The sequence below is a fragment of the Zeus faber genome, assembly GCF_960531495.2.
Source record: "Zeus faber genome assembly, chromosome: 4".
In the NCBI taxonomy this organism is placed as follows: Eukaryota; Metazoa; Chordata; class Actinopteri; order Zeiformes; family Zeidae; genus Zeus; species Zeus faber.
In genome coordinates, this window is record NC_137191.1 from 4780598 (window position 1) to 4802048 (window position 21451).

General features: G+C 42.6%; 1 protein-coding gene, 1 long non-coding RNA gene and 1 pseudogene across 4 annotated transcripts; 1 reads left to right on the top strand and 2 right to left on the bottom strand.

Moving 5' to 3' along the window:
• Positions 1–3042: 3042 nt before the first annotated feature.
• LOC307228952 lies at positions 3043–3499 on the bottom strand. The gene is made up of 3 exons (XR_013844105.1): positions 3466–3499; positions 3337–3388; positions 3043–3162 (listed from the first exon to the last, which is right to left on the bottom strand). It is a non-coding gene; the product is annotated as an uncharacterized lncRNA (long non-coding RNA).
• A 3481-nt stretch (positions 3500–6980) lies between these two features.
• On the bottom strand, positions 6981–9901 carry LOC307229255 (active regulator of SIRT1-like). Of its 2 annotated transcripts, none has more exons than XM_079999207.1 (4): positions 9742–9901; positions 8772–8954; positions 8105–8235; positions 6981–7560 (listed from the first exon to the last, which is right to left on the bottom strand). In XM_079999207.1, exons 1-4 carry the CDS (start codon positions 9794–9796, stop codon positions 7420–7422), a joined length of 510 nt encoding a protein of 169 aa, XP_079855333.1. In that variant the 5' UTR covers positions 9797–9901; the 3' UTR covers positions 6981–7419. The 2 variants fall into 2 exon arrangements, with proteins under 2 accessions (XP_079855333.1, XP_079855334.1); XM_079999208.1 differs by having other exon boundaries at positions 6983–7560; positions 8105–8202.
• Positions 9902–10396: 495 nt separating this feature from the next.
• LOC307229022 (3-mercaptopyruvate sulfurtransferase-like) lies at positions 10397–19947 on the top strand (annotated as a pseudogene). The gene is made up of 3 exons: positions 10397–10402; positions 10585–10840; positions 19664–19947. The product of its transcript is annotated as a 3-mercaptopyruvate sulfurtransferase-like (transcript).
• Positions 19948–21451: the final 1504 nt, after the last annotated feature.

Sequence of the window (21451 nt, forward strand, 5' to 3'; positions counted from 1 at the left end):
ACTTGCCAACAACATCACAGTGTTCCTCCAGGCATGTGAATATCATTCAGATCATAGATCACACATCATGTTGAATCCAAAAACCTGCTTAAATTCACATGTTGAGTGTGAGACAGTAGTTCTTTAAGATAAGAAAAGGTAATAAAAAGTGGTTTCAAATCATAAAACCAGATATAATCAAACCAAATGATAAATAATGTGTCCCGAAATAAAATCATATAATACTTGTTGATATTTAATATCTTGATGGAGGATGAAGGCCCGAGTAGCTCCAATCCCGGCTTGAGGGATCCACATCCGGCCCGTCGGACCATAACGTGGCCCGCTACATGACAATAATATATTAATAAATCCGGACAGCAATTTTTTTTTTAAATCTTCTTCTTCGAGAGCGAGCGGATTTCACAGCACCTTCGGACAGAACAGGGACCGCACCTTGTCACCCTCCACCTCAGGCCTTGTGCCCAAGTTGTCCTTGGGATTCTCAAACACTATCGCATTGATCGGGAAAAATCAAAGGTCGTTGGGTTCATTGTAGCTTTCTGAAAGTCATCAGCAGTACATCTTTTACTTGGTTCCATGTTGCAGTGGCTTTCATTGAATCCTCAAGTTTTATGAGTTGAAAGTGGTAGAATGTCAGTGAATACTTCTGTTGTCTCCTTGCCTCCTTTAACATCTGACTAAGTTCCCTTTGTATGGTTTTTAGTTCAACACGGTCCTTAATTTTTTAAATGCTTCGCTTTTTCCTGTTAACGCAGTCCCTTAGTCCTGAAGTACTGTATGGTTTATTGTTCAGGAACACAGTTATCTTCTTCAGCTTCTTTCTTCTTGTTTCTTCAGGGGTATGCACAGTATGACATTGTGTTTTATTATTTATTAAATATAGTCTCATCTATTCTGGTAAAATCAACTAAGTTGGTGGTTCTATTTTTTTCATTTTAATCCATATAAATGAAAAGAAAAAAATAATACTGCTGTACTTAAATATTTGCTGCCCCCTGTTGGCCGAGGGAAGCACTAACGTGAAGGTCACCGAGTTTGGGAGATATAAGGAAAGCCCTTCATAATTAAAGGCCTACCAGATACTATAACAACAACAACACTAATAATAATAATATTCATCACCCTTATCATCGTCATTTATACAAATGACCACCTTTCAAACGCAACACGCAGCTTAAACAAGCAAAAATACATTCAATAAAAATAAGTAAACATTATACTTGATTTTAATTTTGGGTAATCAATTTACATAGAGACACTGATAGATCCCAATCTGCATCTGTTTTCTCTCATTGGTCTCAAATTATTTGTTTTGAATAAAATCAAATGAAACTTGTTGGTTTTGACAAAAAAAAAGTATATTTCATAATGGTTCAAACAACATGGACACACAAATTTGTGAAAAAGGAAAGCAGCGTTCAGCCTCTGTTGTAATTTGAGATTAGAAATGAGACTACGAGTGAGTTTGGACCTGACGTAGTCGTGGTGTCATTGTAGACTTGAACGCTGCCAAGGGTGGGTCGTGTGCGAAAAGGATTTATCAGAGGCCGTAGCCTGTTAAAAAAAAAAAAAAAGACTCTCCTAGAATAATAAAATGGAACTGGCGAGAGAAGAGAAGGGGCAAGCCACCTCCCCCTTTCAAGAGGTAAACTTCACAAACGCTTCTTGGGCTTTCTTGAGCATCTCCAACCCGGTCACCAGCTGCTCCACCACTATGCGCATTCTGTTGGCAAACTCTGAGCGGAGCTTCTTCTTCACCTTCTTCACCTTGTTGAAATACATATCCATCCCGAGGGCGAGGCCCTGCATCACCCCGGACGCCTTGCTGTTGCTCTATGGCGCTGGAGCACGTCCTGCTGCCCGCCCCCAGCTCCGCCAGCCTGGCCACGGTCACCGGGCCGACCGTCAGCCCCTCCAGGGCGGCCTGCGGGTGCTGCCTCAGAGCCTCCAAGCCCTCATTGACGAACTCCAGGCACCGCTGGATCTCCGCCATTTTGTCCTCTTAGTCCTGGATGATCTGCTTGATTTTCTTCTTGTCGTGTTTCTTGTTCACCTGGAAAAACGCATTTTCCCACTCGTGTAAATGAATGTCATCCATGTTTGGTCCAAACCAATGATGTGTGACAATAAATCAATCCACGTTTGCTCTGATTCACAACTCTCTTTTTGTCTGGTGTCACAATTAAAACATAGGTTTGTTGTTTTTCAACCCAGGCCTTAATGAAACACTGGTTCCCATCACGTTGGACTGTTCAGAGCACCACCTCGCTCGACATGTTATGACTGAGAAGCTGCAGCTTCCTGTGCTTCAGTGCAGCGGGGGGCAAACGTGACGTAGCATTTCTGTTTCCGAAACAGGAGACTCAGGATGGACGCATTTTATTTGGAATGACTTTCATTGCCACAGCACATCTAGAGCATAGCGTTGGCGACAGCGGGTTGCCGGCAGGAAGGGACGCAACTTCCTGTTTCTAGTCTCCGACGTTGGCACGGAGCTGATTTGTGGGAGTGCAGAAGAAAAAAAACCCGATAAGATGACTTTTCCAAAACTTTGTGTTGGGTGCATTTAAGCGGAGTGGTAAGGTTCTCGGCAGTTAAGCGTTCGGTGAGGCTGTGCCGTGAAAAGCTATAAATTACGGGAACAAACATTTCATTTCAATGAGCCTGGGTTGAAAACTTTCCCTTTAAGCCACTGAGACATGTCTGGTCAGTGATGAAACTGGTACTGTGAACAGAAAAAATAAAACAGATTTAAAGTCACCGTGTTAGCGATGGCAGCCGAAGCCCCAGTAACGCCACCTGCCGTGACCACACCCACGCCCACTGCAGTGAGGGCCAGCGAGGCCCCAGCGGTGAACGGGGAGAAAATCAACCCTGCCACCACCGCCAGGCCCCCAATTGCACTTGTGGCCCCTCCGGTGATGCCAGCGATCTTTGTTCCCTTGGAAACCTTGGGATTCAAGGAGTCGGGTTGAGGGGCCAAATCAAACAATTACAACACGCTGTTTATTTCCATCTCCACTCGTTACCTTATCTAAGTTGTCGGCAACGGTGTTCAGCTCGAAGATGTGGCCCTGAAAGGTCACACCGTGCTCGGCCAACAGGAGGTGGAACACCTGGATGGCTTTATAGATGCGCTGGGCTTTATTGGTGATGTTCCTGAGGAGGCGTTACAATCTATCGGTCACCGTACTCAACCCGCTGCAGCTTGGAACACACATATTGAGTAGATTGTGCACATCTCACCAGAGAGGCTGCAGCGGGTGAGACTGGATTTCCCCCCCAATCAATGATAAATACATAAAGTGCCATAAAAATAAAAGATCAACTTACTTAGATTCCTCATTTTCTTGTAGTGAGAGGTCAATTGCCAGGTACTCCCAAGCTGGAAGTAAGAATTCCAATTCAATGATATCGTTTTAATAATCATTAAAAAAAAAAAAGGTCTCGTCTCCGACTCACATTCCACCCTCTTCCACCATTCCTTCAGATACTTGGCATCCTGGTGAAAGAGGAACAAGCAGAGGACAATTTTGTCTCGTGAACGCAATCAGCTGTTCCAGAAATGTTTTTTAATATGTAAATTGACCAACGTGGGAGCTTCATGTGATACCAGCATTGGGTTGTGACGGAGCTCGTCAGGCCCACACCTCCGCTGGTCCACGGGAGGAGGCAGCGGAGGCGGCGATGCCGTGGTGCCGTACATTTCCTGTTGAACCACCGTCAGGCAGAAAATGACACGTTTGTGAATGTGAACGTGGAAGGGCCTTCTATCATTCCGTGGAGTCAATTATTTTGGTGGTTACCGTGTAAATATTCTCCTGTACCAAGACGTTGTCATTCGTCTGACAGAGATCTGCTTGGAGAAAACAAAGAATTTGAGTCCTTTTTTTATAAATAGTCTCACGTGTTTCTTTTGTTCTTTACCATTTTGCTCATCTTTAGATTATCCACATCATACCCTTTTTATCTTTTACTTAGAAAAAACAAACAATAAAAAAAACAGCCATTCAATGTATTTGAACAGCTGTGCACCTCGAGCCTGTGAACCATATTTGCTCTGCAGAATACGTCTGGCCACCCTCCCATCCAAACAGGCTTCCATCCGTCTTTGCCAGGGTCGAAACAATCACGGTTTATTTTCTTTAAAAGCTTTGGTTGTTAAGAAATGTGTTTGCTGTACTTCCGACACAATTTGGTAAAACCTTAATTTACCAACTCACTCAGCTCTATAACACAGCTGGTTTCTCTGATACCAATCAGGGCATTGAATAGACCTACAAGCAATCATAGCATTGGATAGACCACATTCAAAAATAAAAAAGGAACCAAAAATAATCCCACCACCTCAAGCAACAAAGAAAATTAAAAATAACAAATCCACCTAACGCAGATGAGATGATGGTTTTGAACTTTAAATTGCATATCTTTTTTTTTTTTATCCTAGGTGTATGTATATATATAAATATATATCCTTGTGTGTATCTATGTGAATGTCTGCACAAGGAGGCTGTGCCTGCAGTAGAGCACCAATGACAGTTGAAAAAAATATCCTCATGATACAGTAATTGTTTCCAGGTAACAAGAGGATTCTACATGAACAAAGCAACACCAACGACGAGCAGGGCCCATGTTTCCCAGCGTGGCCTTGTCTTGCAGTTCGCTGCTGGATTTTGTTCCTCCTACACACAGTGTACTCCCACGAATTGGGGGAAAGTGGTCAGACTGGATGTTGCTGATGGATTTCCCCTCACCATCCGTCTTGTCTCCCTGCGCACCAGTGCTGGAGGCTTTTGGGAGGACGTGCACACAGCAGGAGGCTGGAGAGGCGGACGTGGACACAGCGTCATGTCCTTTCCACTGCTCTGGAGGACAACACCACACTTGATTGACATGAGACAACAGGACCCTAACCATAAACCCTATACCCATATCCCAAAAGGCAGCAGCACAAATACCCAAAGCAAAACTCCTCCCTTCAATGAACTGAAATACCGAAACCAAAACGTCTAATTTCGGTGTGAAGAAATGTTCCATCCTAAACGACAGGTTGAGGATCCTGTTTTAGATGCTATCGTGGATTCCTCTCATTGCTCACTTGCAAACATAAAAAGTTAACACTTGGATACAAAAAGAAAATAAAACCAAGTAGTACATACCTGTTACAGATAAATGCAGTAGGCCTAGAGTAAGAATTTGCTTTGATATCCATGTTTAATTAAAAGTATAAAGTCCCTTAAAATTGCCTCACTGAACTCAAATATTCACCAATGAGCAAATGTTATTAGTAAGTGACATGGAGTCTGCAATCAGACAATACACGTTGCAGGATGAAAGGACCAAACAGAACGAAGGGGTCATGAAAATGTATCCTCAGATATGTGCGTTTTATCTTAAATGGACAAACAAGAGGGAATAAAGTGAAAAAATTGAAAAGGACTTTCCTCATAATTTAAATGCTTCAACTCATGTGATGATAGGGAATGAACAAGCGGACATTCAAAATGTCTCCCTTAAAAATTGCTTTTATGACTGAGGAATTTATGATTAGACTTTATTTGACATGTTCAACTATGACATCTATCCAAAGCGGCCTAAAGTCACCTGATGAGGGCTGCATATCACTTCAGCATGGATTTCTCCAAGGGGAATTTAAGCAGTATGTCTGTTCTTAATCTACTCAACAAAATGACAATTTGCAATAGAAAACATTTATATATATTAAAAACCAAATCCACTACAATCTCCTCCTCCTGACACAAACACGACTAAGACAATGCGCTGCAAATTGTTATCTCACGTTGTGAAACCCTTCCAAGCATTCTCACGACAGTCACTATGCACAGGCTGCAAGAATCAGGTTAAGCCACAATCAGCTTGTGGGAATTTACAAACTCAGATAAAACAAATACAATTCTCATCACCAACAGTATCACTTGAGTAAAAATGCCCAACTTTGCATATATTTTAGAACCTGTAGAGCGCATGGTCTTTCCAAAATTATATAACTCAATTATTGAATAATTTTGTTGTAGATGTGGTGTATTAAATAACACAGCAAGCAAAACATTTTTAACTCTTACACACTAGATTCAAGTTAGTCCCCTTACCTTTGCCATTCAAACCTCCTGACAGTATCAGAAAGAATATATATACAAAACAAAGAAAAAAAATCTCTTTCTTGCCACTGATGTACGCTCCTCTTAAAACATCTAGTTGTGAAACCCAGCGGAGCTCAGCACCTTTAAACACCAAAAGTCCTGACAAATATCAGAGTGATGAGGTCGAGCCTGTTATCACAGCGGAGCAACAGAAACTGCATAGTTGAGCTTTAACTCGCTCAGCAGCTTCATTCGTTCCTTTCATTTTGCACAGGCAGGGCTCAAACGCTGGGATGCAACAGATCTCCATGGAGAAAGGTCTCGCGGGACCAGGGCTAGCTTAAGAATACTTTCCTCTCACATGCTGATGTTGCCATTGTTTCCACATTCCCAAACTTTTGGGGAACGGGGAAAGAGACAGAGGCATTGTAAGATGGAACTATCAGAGGTACGGAGCACGAAACTAAGTTGCGTCGGACAAACAGCGTTTTCGATTAAATAGCCGAGGAATTTCAAAAGCAGCTGAACACAAACAGCAGACTCGTACTTAAAGTGCACAAACCATGATCTGAACGCAGCCTCCCCCCAAAATGTGCAGTAAAACATTTATTCGGACTGAGAAGTGTGAATGTGTGACGAGGTCACTGCAGGTGATCTAACGACGATGAGTTTCGCATCCTTAACTTGTGGAACCAGCAGCAGCTGCCACAGTTCAGCCTCATCATCACCGGACAGGCACGATTCACACATTTTAATTTGCGTTTTTTTGTACAGAAAATATCAATAGACAAACATGACAGCATGTGCATGTGCAGCACACCTCGTGCAACACTAACAGACACGAGGAAAAAAAAAAAAAAAACATGAGACCTTATTCCCTCGTCTTGGGAATGGTGTTGTTTTCTTTTATACTTATATATTTTATTCCCAGGATTTAGTAAAAAGGAACAGAGAAAGGTGAGGACAACAAAATGAATGCCGATACAAAAGTGTTTTGATCCAAATATCTAATCAAAGCATTTGATTTCAGGAGGCAAAATACTTCAGATGCCACGAGGAACTCTTCATATCGAAGGCTTTTGAGATATCCACATTCTAAGCAAACCAACTTGTCTCTTATAAAATGGTTGTGGATTCCCTGGAGGAAGCCATTCCTCTGGTTTGAGCGGGGTGATGGAGAGACGCCTCCATTTGGGGGGTTTGGGAGTGTCCAGCCAAACCCAGCAGAACCACGGCCTGGACCGGGAAATCCACCTTGTTGCTTTAGCTGCAATCCCTCCCACAGAGCCACAGTATCATCTAATCTGATCTTATCTTACTTCTCATCCTTTCCAAAATATTCCCTCTGGAACTTTTGGAACTCCTCCTCTGTGAACAAGGATGAGGGCGCTGCTGGCTTCTTGGCCGGACGTTCCGGGTTATTCCTGGACAGCCTTCCCTTATTTTGGTGCAGGATCTGAGGGCGGCACGTGGAGAATAATTTACTGTGGGACTGGGCGGTAATTTGATGTGGTTTGTCTTAGATAAGCTAACAAACTACTTTAGTGATTTCCAGGGGGGAAATCTGAGGATAAAAAAAGCAGCTCAGATACAGTAAAACAGAATATGTACATTTATTTATAGTAAAAATATAAACAGACAATATACAAAGATGAATTCACAAGGAATTAAAGATAAACTCAAAATATAAAATAAAAACGATTTCCGATTCATAAACTTAAATTTAAACACAATGAGTTGAATTAATTACTTTCAAATAAAAAAGCTTCATCCTAAAATAGGAAAATCACTTTGCAAAAAAAAGCTAATCACCTTCACTGTTACAGGACAGACCTGTGTTAGTGTCAGCTTGGTGTTAGATTTGGCTCAGACGCTGAACTGCAGAGGTATTAACTGTTATTTAATGCAGCAGACCCTGTCTGTACTCTATTCTATTAATGCGATTCTATTGAAACCATAAACTCATTTCAGTCCCCAGCGTCACGGACAGCTTCCCTCACCTTCATGGTAACGGCATCCTTGGCCTTGTAGCTGCTTCCCAGGAAGTACCTCAGATTGCTGCTCAGGTGGCTCTGCCTGTGCTTCTTCTTGAACTCCTCTGGGAAACAGATCCAGGTCAGTGAGCCTACGGCTGCACATCGGGACAGGAATCTTACCTGCTGCCATCAACAACGGCTCACAGTTACGTATGTTCCACTAAAAGGCAAAAGAGTATAGTGGTTCCTATGAAACAGCGCTCTACACATGTTGGGTATGACTTCTTAGCAAACAAAGATGGGGAAAGGATTTGGATTTGTAAAACCAGTTGGCGAGCATCTGATTGGAATACATCTCTTAAACCACAAAGGGCATAGATTTGGCAATGATGGCTGTACAAGTTTACATGACAAAATGGAGATCTGCGGTTTAGTCAGCTGTGATTTTCGCAGTTTGAATCAACAAACAAGTGCGACCCTTATTCATTTCCCCTCACATTCATGACCACCCAGAGGCTCTATAGAATTATGCTGCCAATGTCCAATGTTCTGTGCTGTCGTTCTTTCACCTCAATTTTCTTAAGGGGACGACTAAGGTACATATTCAATACAACTCATCGAATGTAAGTATGACCTTGAAGTGAACCACAAGACATCTTAATGCATTAGTTATGTATAAGACTTAAGCTACCGATGGCAGACTTGATCCTCTTGTCCTTAACGTTAGCTTTACTCTTGCCAGGACCCCGGCGCCCTTGTAGCAGTTTGACCTGCTTGGTGACCCCCTGTCGCCCAGTGCTGACAAGTGCCATTGCCTTGGCCTTGCTGGGGGTCTGGTGCTTCTTAGCTTGACCTTGTTTAGCTTTTTTAGCATCTGGAAGACAACAAGAAAAATAGAGGCCAAGCTTTATTCTTTGTGCAATGCGTCGTATAAATCAAATGTTTTTGATTGGATACTTAAGTCCTCAACAAATTTAAGACTTTAATACTGTCTTAAAGTTTGTTAAAAGCAGGCTCAGTCATCGGCAGCCATTTAATTTGATGTGCTCGTTTGATGGATAGAGATAGAAACTCAACTCACATCTGATCATATCTCGTGAGAATATCCGTCACCCACCCTAGTACAACTGATAGTACTTTGGTGTATCTCTGCCATAAGAGTACAAGGATTTGCTGATCTTCTGAATTCAGATAGTAGCTATCAGTAAGGAATGGTTAATTGGGCCATTCCTGGTCCAGATTATGGTCTTTTGGAATCAAACAATGCAAAACTTTTTGACAAAACCACTCACCAATCACCGAACGTACTAAGTAGGAGGCCCTTTTAAAACACATTTCAACAGAATATATATTTATTTTTTTGACAAACCATCTGTCTTATTCACTTAGGTATTGCAGGCAAGAATCCTCTATTTGGACCAGCGCGGAGGTCAGCATTTTCAGCGGTGGGCTTTACGATTTGACAACATTAGAAATGTCGACTCTGATGCTGAAGAAATTGACTAATTTTCGACAAATAGATAAATAAACGACAAAATGTTTATGAATCCAAACTTGGGATTATTGGATGTGTTTTAAGGCCTAATAACTACAGAACGCCTGCAGACACATCCACGGCGGTGCTGTCCTGAATGAGAAGCTACTATTCCTCGGGTTTCTACCTTTAATATCATCGCTGAGCAGCTCCAGTCCTCTTCTGATGATCGACGCCGACATTCTGGGGCAGTGAGCTCGAGATAAAGTGTAAATTAAATACGTTTGTCCATTCACCCGCGATTTGAGTTGTCACGCAGACCATACAGCCGTGTGCGTCTGTCAACATCCATGTGAGCTGTGCGCCGCTAAAACTGTCCGTGCGGAACACAGCGGTCGAAGCCAATAGTTCCCAGAAGAAATTCCGTTGTGCAGAAACAAATAAAATAAACAAAACACGAATTTGTCTTTTTGGGTAATTTAACGATCAAACGAGGATAACAGTATAAACATATTTTAACCCTTATTTAAGATAAAATCGTATTTTATTACGGAGGGAGGGAAATGTACCGTTACAGCAGACTACAGAGTAAATGTATCTAAACAATACTGTATAAATATAATATTTACATCCATTCATTCTAGAAGACGTTTTTAAATAACTGCAATATGTACACGTATAAAATATACACATGCGATACAAAAATAAGTAATAAAACACCCCAAGAAATATATAGAGTGTAGTTATTTTCAATGAAATGCAAATAGAATAGAAATGTAAAAAAAAGCAACGTGCAGGGGTAGCATATTGTAATGTATAACAACAATGTCTGTGCGATAACAATGACAGTAACAATACGGTGGCATTATGACTTATTTAACATCTTTAACTGTAATTTATATAATTCCATGTACATGCAAATATAACTGTTGGCGCACGTAATATAAAACATATAAAATATCTATCTATCTACAAGTATATGTCCCGCAGAAATAACAGTCCAAGCAGCTTTTGAACTTTGCCTCCTCAGAAACGCTCCAGTCTGCAGAGAGCGCGCCGCGCCCTGCCCCCCCTCGGCGGGGGGCTCAAGACCTGGGTGCGGGAGGGTCTGCCGGTGAGCGACCGCTACACCAGGCCGGCCCACGCTGAGTTTCAAGCCTCCCTGCGCCGCTCCTGGATCCGAACCTACGAGGACGTCCTGGAAAACCTGGAGACCAAGGCGTTCCAGGTGGTAGACGCCAGGCCCGCGGGGAGGTTCAGGGGCCTGGAACCGGAACCCAGAGACAGTGAGTGGAGCTAAGGACCGAGGTCCAGAATACTCATGGATTAAATGTAATTAAGGTGTCATTCAATATGTATAAATATCTGCATCTTCAAGGGTGAAGCGATAGTGACCACAAGACCAGCATTGCATTCCAAACTGACAAAAATGTCAAATTATGTGACCTATTGAGATAACTGAGAACTGATTAAGTATTTTGTTGACATGCAGGGTTTTTCATTGTCACACATTGGCTCTAAGATGATTAAGGAGTAAGTATTTGTATTTGTCACATGCAGCCACACAAGTAGGGTGCAGTGAAATGATGAAGGGAAAACTCCGAAGGCTGTGCAAACTGCAAAGCAGGAAGAATTAAACTATGTAATTCAGAAAAAAATATATCGAAAAGTTGAAAGGATGCTTTTCAAGCTGGAATCGATCGAATCGTATTGATTGCACCATCAAGAGTATAAGTCGAATAATAAGTCGAACCTGTGAATTTTGTACAGACTTGTATTATGATTATGTCATAGGCACGATGACCGAGGTCACTCGAGGTTATTGTTCCTAAAGTGACCTATAGAGCTGATGTTTGGTGGTGACAGTGAGACATGAAGAGCCAAAGCAACTTTGTTCTTGTATTCATTCTGCAGTTTTCTATTATGCACTTATAATATAATTATATTGTATTGCTACAGATATGGAAACGTCACTGCGCAGCTTTTGAATTCAGGTCTATTCGTTTTTGGTCTAACAGGATCTATACCTGTCCAAAAAAGTACTGTAAGCATGATATTGCGAATGAATGAATAAATGCATTTTTTTTTCATACCACATAAGTGGCCCATGCCACATGGGATTACATTGTAGAAAACAAGTTATTATCCTGTAATAATATAATACTGTAGGAATTTACAGTAACACAGTTTACAAAAATAATTTGAAGTTAGATAAACCCCATAACATAAAGCACTAAGCACACCAATGTTAAGTAATGTGAATCAAGCTCGCTCATCAACGCTGTAGGAGCCATGAATTGGTTTGCTATTAATTGATTTATTATTATCAGGTTTATTGTATATGAATTTATTATGAATTATTATGATTATGTTTTGGGTTATATTTGGTCAATGAATGAATTTACTATCACGTGTGTGGGATGAATGCTTGACAGGCATATGGGCGTCACTTTAAAAGGCACCAGCTGATCTCCTGCTGGTAATCAGAGTGAGAGGGGGTGTTTGGGGAACCCACACTTTCGTTGACCGCTTTAGTTTGAGCGCTTTAGTTTGATTTCGTTTATTTGTTTTGATCGCTGTATTATGAGTTAAAGGCACCGTTTATTTAAGTTTCCTTATGTTGATTAAATAAACACCCTTAAACGCATTCGTTGGATTCAGCGCATCAACATTTGTTTGTTTAGAAGCGCGTCGGACAATAGGCCCCTTATCATCGCCTCTCAGCGGCTTATTTAGTTCGTTTTGGAGTCGCATACAATTGTCAACGAAAATGTACGGTATTATCGACGGCATCAAGGCAACATCAGCAGAAGAAATCAAACACGGATCAAGCGGACAGGAATGAACGAAAGCCGGGCGGCGATATAGACAGAGGAACAGCTGACAACAAACTTTCCTGAGCCCACGGTCAAAGTCATCCTTGAAAGTCAGGTACAATTGTAAGCTGTTTAATGGAAGGAACACTGCATATATAGTCCATTGGGGACGAAGTAAATACCTGATCAAGGGTTGAGTTGACGCTCAGAGAGTTAAAGTTGGCTAAGATACTCTGCTGCAGCTAAATCAAAGGAATCTCCGCTGGTCTCTTTAACTCCGCTGGTCTCTTTAACTGCGCTGCTGCGCTGATGTGTGAATACCGAAAATGATGATGATTTCTGAATAAGTGTCCTTTCTCTGTGGAATGTGGATGTGTTGTTTAATGGCACAAATAGCCTAAATTGGAAAGGAAAAACGAGTGCACAGTTGGAACCTGAAAGTGTGAATGAACAGGCCAGGCCCGCATCAGCGGCATCAGTAATCATAATGCATGATGATGATGATGTGCACCCAAATGACAGTGTGTCAAATGTCGGGAGAAAATCTACTGCCTCCAAAGTTTCATCTGTCTCAAAAGTTTCATCTGCATGTTTAAAGGCTCAAGCTGACTTGGCAGCATTACAGATCAAACAGAAACTGTTAAAGGACAAACATGCGCTGGAAGCCGAGGAGGAAATGTTGCGAAAAAGGAAAGAGCAACAGCAACTGGATGAGGGGATTGCAGTACAAATGGCCAAATTAAATGTGTTGAAAACGCAAAGTGTCATTAGTGGAAAATCTTCTAAAGAAAAGCATGGGGATGGAATGACTTCTTATGTGGAAAAGGCACAAGGGAAACCACAAACCCTCAGTGCCAATGCAAATCCAGTCACACCAAAAATGTCACAATCATGCAAACACAGGAACAAAGCCTAAAGACTCTCAGCTCATTCATTCAAAATCACAGCCTCTGACAGCTATGGGCTCGGATCCTAAGTCACGCCCACTTCAGCAAAGCTCTCATGAATATGCACCAATGCAATATGTGTCAAATACAGCAATGCAATACGTTTCCAATGCACCAATGCAATATGTTTCAACTGCCAATATCTACCATGCAAATGTTGATTCTGAATATGCAAATGACTACCAAAATGACATGCTGGGCATTATGCGGAAACAAAATGAAATCACAACCCTATTGATACAGCAACAATGCATGTCATCATTGCCTAAAAGGGAGGTACCCATCTTTGATGGAGATCCATTAAAATACCATGCTTTTATGAAGGCTTTCGAAAACTGAGTGGAAAACAATACCAAGAGTTTCAGTGATCGTTTATATTACCTGGAGCAGCACACAAAAGGTCTTCCTATGGAACTGGTAAGGAGCTGCCAGCAACTGGACCCTGCAAGAGGGTATGCAAAAGCAAAAGCTCTATTGAGAAAAACAATTTGGAAATGAGCAAAAAATTGCATCAACATACATGGACAAGGCCCTGTCATGGCCTGTAAAGGGGATGGTAGCTCAGGAGGTAGAGCTGGTGGTCTAGTAATCCAAAGGTTGCTGGTTGGATCCCAGGCTCCTCCTGCTAGCATGCTGTAGTGTCCTTGAGCAAGACACTTAACCCCTAATTGCTCCTGATGGCTGCGTCCGTCAGTGTTTGAACAATTGTAAGTCGCTTTGGATAAAAGCGTCTGATCAATGACTAAATGTAAATGGCCGCCTATTAAGAATGAAGATGTGAAAGCTCTTCAAGAGTACAGCCTTTTCCTTAAGGGCTGCTCTAACGCCATGGAAGAGGTGGAGTATTTGCATGAGCTGGACATGGCTGCAAACATGCTGACCATCATAAGGAAACTGCCATACAAATACCGCGACAAGTGGAGGAACGTAGCATGCGAGTTACAGGAAAAACAAAAGCGCAGAGCTACATTTATGGATATCACAAGTTTTATTGGGAAACAAGTGAACATCTTGACCGACCCAATCTTTGGAAACAAATATACACCACCACCACGAACGGGAATGAAAGGAACTAGCTTTGTCACTACTGTGAGCCCTGTGAAGTCCACAACTCAGTTTGAAACTAAAGAGAAGGAACATGTTTCAGTAAGGAAAGAATGTCTTTGCTGTGGAGAACATGTATTGGATTCGTGCCCCCAGTTGGGTAAAAGACCTCATAAAGAGAAGATTGGCTTCTTGAGAGAAAAGGGGGTATGTTTCGGCTGTTTATGTATTGGACATTTAAGCAAACATTGCCGTAAACGTATTGCCTGTGGAACATGTGGTCTAAGACATCCTACCGTACTTCACATCACTCTGAGAGAGAAGGACAAAGACTCTGACCAATCTGAGAGAGAACCAGGGATATCAGTGGACAGTACGCTAGAATCAAGTGGCCTTACTGGGGCTGGTGACGATTGTAACTACCTATTGTACCAGTACATGTGAAATCCAAGAAGGGCAGTAAAATTGTCACCACATATGCTTTCTTGGACCCAGGAAGTTCCGCTGTGTTCTGTACCGAAGCTTTAATGCACAAACTTAACCTTACAGGAAGGAAGGTACATATTCTCCTGCGGACAATGGGACAAGAGAAAGTTGTTCCTAGCTACAGTGGGCCAGGACTGGAAGTGGCCGGATTGAATGAGGAGCACTTCTGTGAACTTCCCAAGGCTTACACACAGGTGTGTATGCCTGTTTACAAGGGAAATATCCCGAGACAGAAGGATCTTCAGAGATGGCCTCACTTGAGACATGTTCACCTGCCGGAGATTGACGCTGACATTGGGCTATTGATAGGCACAAACGTTCCAGCAGCATTAGAGCCATTGCAAGTGATTCGCAGTGTCAATAATGGTCCTTATGCAATCAGGACAATGCTGGGCTGGACCGTCAATGGACCGCTGAAAGGAGACAGCGATGATGCAATTGATTGTCAGCAGGCAGAGGTATGTGTGAACAGGGTCTGTCGTGAACCTGGATGAACTTTGGCAGCAGCAGTTTAAGACAGATTTCCCGGAATGCATCGCCATCTGTGCTAAGGGTGGATTAGAACATGAAGAGGTTGGACATGGACCAAGACTCACTATTTGTGGAGAGAGTACTTGGTGTGGAATGGTGTATTCAGTCTGATACTTTCAAGTTCAAAATCCTGATGAAAGACAGACCGCTCACCAGAAGAGGAATTCTCTCAACAGTCCATTCTGTTTACGATCCTCTGGGCATCTTAAGTCCTGTCGTACTGTCTGCAAAGAAGATCATGAGGGATCTGTGCAGAAGAGCACTTGGATGGGATGATGTGGTCCCTGAGACAGTAGCCCAGAAGTGGACAAGTTGGCTTGATGAACTTCCCCAATTGGAGAAATGTAACATCACAAGATGTCTGAAACCCTTGGATTTTGGAGAAGTAGTCACAGCACAGCTACATCATTTCTGTGACGCAAGTGAGGAAGGCTATGGAGTAGTGACTTACCTCGTCTCCAAAAATGCACTCTCTCAAGTACACAGTGCCTTTGTCATGGGAAGAGCTCGGGTAGCTCCATTAAAGGTCGTCACCATCCCACGAATGGAGCTCATTGCTGCCACCATGGCAAGTCGCATGGACGTCCTGTGGAGGAAAGAGTTGCGCATGGATCTCGACGCTTCTGTATTCTGGACAGACAGCGCTTCAGTGCTCAAATACATCCGAAACGAGACTTCCAGATTCAAAGTCTTCGTTGCCAACAGAGTTTCTGAAATCCTCAAGTCTTCACAACCATCTCAATGGAGATACGTGGAAACTGCAAGAAACCCAGCTGATATTGCCTCCAGGGGTGCAAAAGTGGACGCATTCCTGAAGTATGCAGCATGGTTGTCAGGACCTCACTTTCTTTTGCAACCTGAGAGTGAGTGGCCTGTCAATCCTGACGATTCTCATCAACTTCCATCAGATGACCCGGAGGTCAAGAGAGCGGTTTCCATCAATGCTGTACAGGCTGGGGAAGAGGTTGATGCAGTGATTCGCATGATCTACTACTTTGACTCTTGGACCTGTCTGAGAAAGTCTGTGGCTTGGATCTTGCGATTTAAGACCTGGATCTTGTCTCTTTGTGAGAGGAAGAGAAAATTGAAAATGGACCTTGAACAGTCTGACATGAACATGGACCAAAAGAGACATTCAATGGAAAAGAATATGGAAACCTTTAAGAAGGAAACTGTTTCAAGAGGCTTGTCAGTGGAGGAGCTTGATAAGGCAGAAATGGAGATCAAGTTCAGCCAACTGAAGATGTTTCCAGAAGAAGTCTCCAGGCTGCACAAAGGCAAAAGTGTGAAGGAGCAAAGTCACATCTACCCACTTTGCCCACTGATGGAAGATGGTGTCATGAGATTTGGTGGTCGGCTCAGTAAGTCAGGGGCAGGGGATGGTAGCTCAGGCGGTAGAGCTGGCTGTCTAGTCATCTAAAGGTTGCTGGTTCGATCCCAGGCTCCTCCTGCTAGCATGCTGTAGTGTCCTTGAGCAAGACACTTAGCCCCTAATTGCTCCTGATGGCTGTGTCCATCGGTGTTTGAACAATTGTAAGTCGCTTTGGATAAAAGCGTCTGCTAAATGACTAAATGTAAATGTAATGTAAGTCATCTATGCCGGCAGAAGCTAAGCATCCTGTAATACTGACCAAGGACATGCACATCTCCACCATGCTTTTGAGACACATTCATCATGAAGTGGGACATAGTGGACGGAACCACATGTTGTTTAATTTGCGTGAGAGATATTGGATCACTGGCGCCAGTACAGCCATAAGGAAAGTACTATCGAAGTGTGTCACCTGTCGAAATCTGAATGCTCAGCCAGTATCTCAGCAGATGGCTGACTTACCCCCTGAAAGAGTGACTCCTGATGAACCCCCGTTTACTCGTGTTGGAGTAGACTACTTTGGCCCTTTCGAGGTGAAGAGCAGAAGAAGTGTAGTGAAGAGATATGGGGTCATTTTTATTTGCATGGCCATACGAGCTATCCATATTGAAATGGCAGCTTCACTAGACACTGATGCCTTCATAAATGCTCTCAGACGCTTCATAGCAAGACGGGGTCAAGTCCAGGAATTGTGCTCTGATAATGGGACAAATTTCAAGGGAGCAGAGCGGGAATTGAGAACAGCCATTGAACAATGGAACCAGTCACAGATCAACGATGTTCTTCTTCAGAAGGGAATAAAGTGGAAATTCAACCCCCCCCAGATGGATCGCATCATGGAGGATCTTGGGAGAGGCTAATAAGATCAATAAGGAAAGTCCTCAATTCCACATTGAATGTACAAAACCTGGATGTAGAAGGTCTTCACACTGTGCTCTGTGAAGTGGAGGCAATCATCAATGGCCGTCCAATAACAAAGGCATCCACGGATCCTAATGATCTCGAGGCACTGACGCCAAACCACCTGTTGCTGTCAAAACCCTTACCATCTTTGCCACCTGGAGTCTTCCAAGAGACAGACAATTATTCTCGCAGGCGATGGAGACAAACCCATTATGTCAGACTTGTTCTGGAAGAGATGGCTTAAGGAGTACCTACCTCAATTGCAGGAGCGCCAGAGATGGTCAGGAGTGAAAGGCAACATTGTCCCCGGAGATATAATGCTTATTGTGGACAACACAGCACCTAGGAACTCATGGATCATGGGACGAGTCCTACAAACCTTTCCGGACAAGAAGGGCTTTGTGCGTCAAGTGCGCATTAAAACAAAGAACAGCTGTCTGGATCGGCCAATAACAAAGATCTGCTTGATCCAGGAGGCAGAAGATTAAAGTTTGGACAATTGACACGGCTTGTTGGATACAGGCTGAAGATGGATTACAATTACAATTCTTTGGATTACAATTGCCTGGAGTTTGACGTTTGACCTTTTTTGACTTTTCATGACTTTGCGACGAGAGTGTTTACTCTGCAAATGACTTTGCGCGGGAACCTCTGGATTACGAACACTCATTATAAACATTCTTTACGAACACTCGTTTTTTCGCGACTCAAGAAAGAAGATTTGCATGTTTATGTAAATGTGGAAAAAAGAAGGGGAACTTTTTTTACATTATTTCATGTGCTTCTATGATGTTATTATGTAATAACCTAATAATTAGGGGCTGGCGTGTAGGAGCCATGAATTGGTTTGCTATTAATTGATTTATTATCAGGTTATGTTTTGGGTTATATTTGGTTAATGAATGAATTTACTATCACGTGTGTGGGATGAATGATTGACAGGCATATGGGCGTCACTTTAAAAGGCACCAGCTGATCTCCTGCTGGTAATCAGAGTGAGAGGGGGTGTTTGGGGAACCCACACTTTCGTTGACCGCTTTAGTTTGAACGCTTTAGTTTGAGCGCTTTAGTTTGATTTCGTTTATTTGTTTTGATCGCTGTATTATGAGTTAAAGGCACCGTTTATTTAAGTTTCCTTATGTTGATTTAATAAACACCCTTAAACACATTCGTTGGATTCAGCGCATCAACATTTGTTTGTTTAGAAGCGCGTCGGACAATAGGCCCCGTATCATCGCCTTCAGCGGCTTATTTCGTTTGTTTTGGAGTCGCATACAAACGCATTACAGTCTAAATCCGCTTCAGGATCAGACAAACACACAGACAGGTGTTTTGCCTGTTGCCACAGAAGAGGACCTTTTTTCCTGACGTCTCTTCTTCAGTCCGTTGGAGTTATACCACTGTCTCACAGGGAGCATGGCACATTCTCCAACCCAAGCAGCAAGAGGGCAGAAGCCAATGTGGATGTGCTTTAAACTGCAGTTCAGCTAATGGCCAATAGATGATACTTCAGAAAACCAGACTGAATGGAAAAAGAAGAAACTTGCATTAGGGAAAAAAAAAAAAGTCAGTGCATTCGATTTTTTTACCCACAATACTTATGGGTCTCAATAGCTTGCGTGGTTGTGATTTTCAAACTTGAAACTTGGAAATGATCATTCCACAAAGGAGAAATGAAGGCTTGAAGTGAGGGATATTTAGGAGCACTGATACGGATATGTTTCCCGTTCACTTTCGAGCAAGGTAAGCATGTTTCCTCCTTCCTCTGTCTGGTGGTTTCACTCTCCACCTCAACTCACCAAGACTCCGCCCCGCTGCCATAATTTAGAAAGTTCTGGATGTATTTCCTGCTGAGATGGCAGCGAGCGTAAACGCAAACTCAAGGCTTCAAACCATCTCCTCAAAAGCCAAGTTTACAGTCTATGGTGAAACCATGCAACAGAAAGGCGATGAACTCTGTTTTGACCTGACTCAATCCTCTCCTACTTCTGTTTTCTCTTTACTTGACAGACACTGAGCCCGGCCACATCCCCGGCTCCATCAGCATGCTGCTAAATGACTAAATGTAAGCATGCCCTTTGACAGCTTCCTGTCTCCGTCCGGACACTTTCTTCTCCCCGGAGGACCTCCGCCGCCTATTTTCCCGGGCGGGCGTGGACCTAGGCTGCGCCATCTGCGCGTCCTGCGGTTCAGCCGTAATGGCGTGCCACGTGGCGCTGGCGGCGCACGAGGGCATGCTGATGTACGACGCCGGCCGCCGAGGAGGACGACGACAGATACCGGTGCTGAGGTAGACTTGTGTGTTGTGTGGTATACCAATTAAAAAAAAAAAAAAAAAAAAAAAAAAAAAAAGGTATCTGCCCATTTTTGGAGGACGAGGAGAAACGGAGGGAAGGCGTTGGGACGTGTTTGGAGGGCCAAACGCTTCATTCGTTTGAAATTTTAACCAATGAACTGAAGTTCTTGTTCTTTTTATTATTATTATTATTATTATTATTATTATTATTTTGCGCAGGTTGACAGATTTTTAATTTAGGAACATTTTAGGTTGAAAAATATTTTTGGTTCCTGTCATTTTCAATGTTCATTAAAAATTGCTGAATTCTGAGTAACAGAATTTGAAGAGTTGCCTGAGTTTTTACAAATCTATACCAAAGGAAACCTGAGTCTATGAATAAGGTACAACATCTGATCTGAGAGCAGAGTCCATTTTAACCCACGAGCCAGCGTGTACACAGGTCCAACATTGGAATATGCACCACTGAACTAAGGGTTAATAATTTAAATGTTATAATGACGTTGTAAAGAGTAATGTTATGATAATAATTTCATCATTTCACTCCACATTTCGCAGATCACTCCACATTTTAGATGCCCACATTTACAAATGATGATTAAAAAATGATTGTACTGTTTAAAAGACAATAATCAGTGATGGGATACAAATTAAACTGTTTAACTTTCAATTGTTCCAATGCACCAGGAAACGAGTGTCAGACACACCATGGAAGAAAGAAGGAAGTAACCGTCGTGTGTGTGTGTGTGTGTGTGTGTGTGTGTGTGTGGGAGAGGGGGGCGGGGGGATACCACCCTTGACTGAAAGTGCTGGTTTCAGTCAACCTGTATTGGAATTAATGATGAAATAAAATGTAATAATATAGGCAAAGCGTCCAGCTCCTCTTGGGGAGCTGTTCTTTGGTCAACACGAGAGTGTTTTAGTTCTGAGGATATATAGTGTTTATACTCTTACTAATTGTATTGTTGTATGGGATTGTAATCTGAGTTTCCTGGAAGGCTGAGGTCACAACTTGGGTGGTGACTCATGCTCTTATTTGTGACCTTCAAAGTGGAGTGAACTTAAAACTCCAAAACGAAACTGTGATTTTCATAGGGTGTTTCAGTGCATGCCAAATAGCCCCAATACCGACTACGACTCACCCATTGACACTTTGTTGGCTGGTGGTGTGACATGCAGGCAAAAGAAAATATGAAGTGAATTTGAAGCCACTGAGGAACCTGTGATCTGCGTAACATGTGAAATGTAGGACGAGTGGATCAGTCGGAGGCTTTTTTGTTGGTTGTTGAGGGCGTGGTGGAGAGATGTTGTGGAAGAAATTCTTCCGCAATGATCGGTGAGGTTAATTTGACCGCTACAAGAAAACAAAACTGAGAATATTCAAGATTATTTATTCTGCAGAATAAAGAAAAAGATTCTGTACTGCTACGAAGCAGCGCTCCGATCAATCTGATATCATTTCTAAAGACAGGAGACTTTATACAGAAAACAGGCTGTGGCTT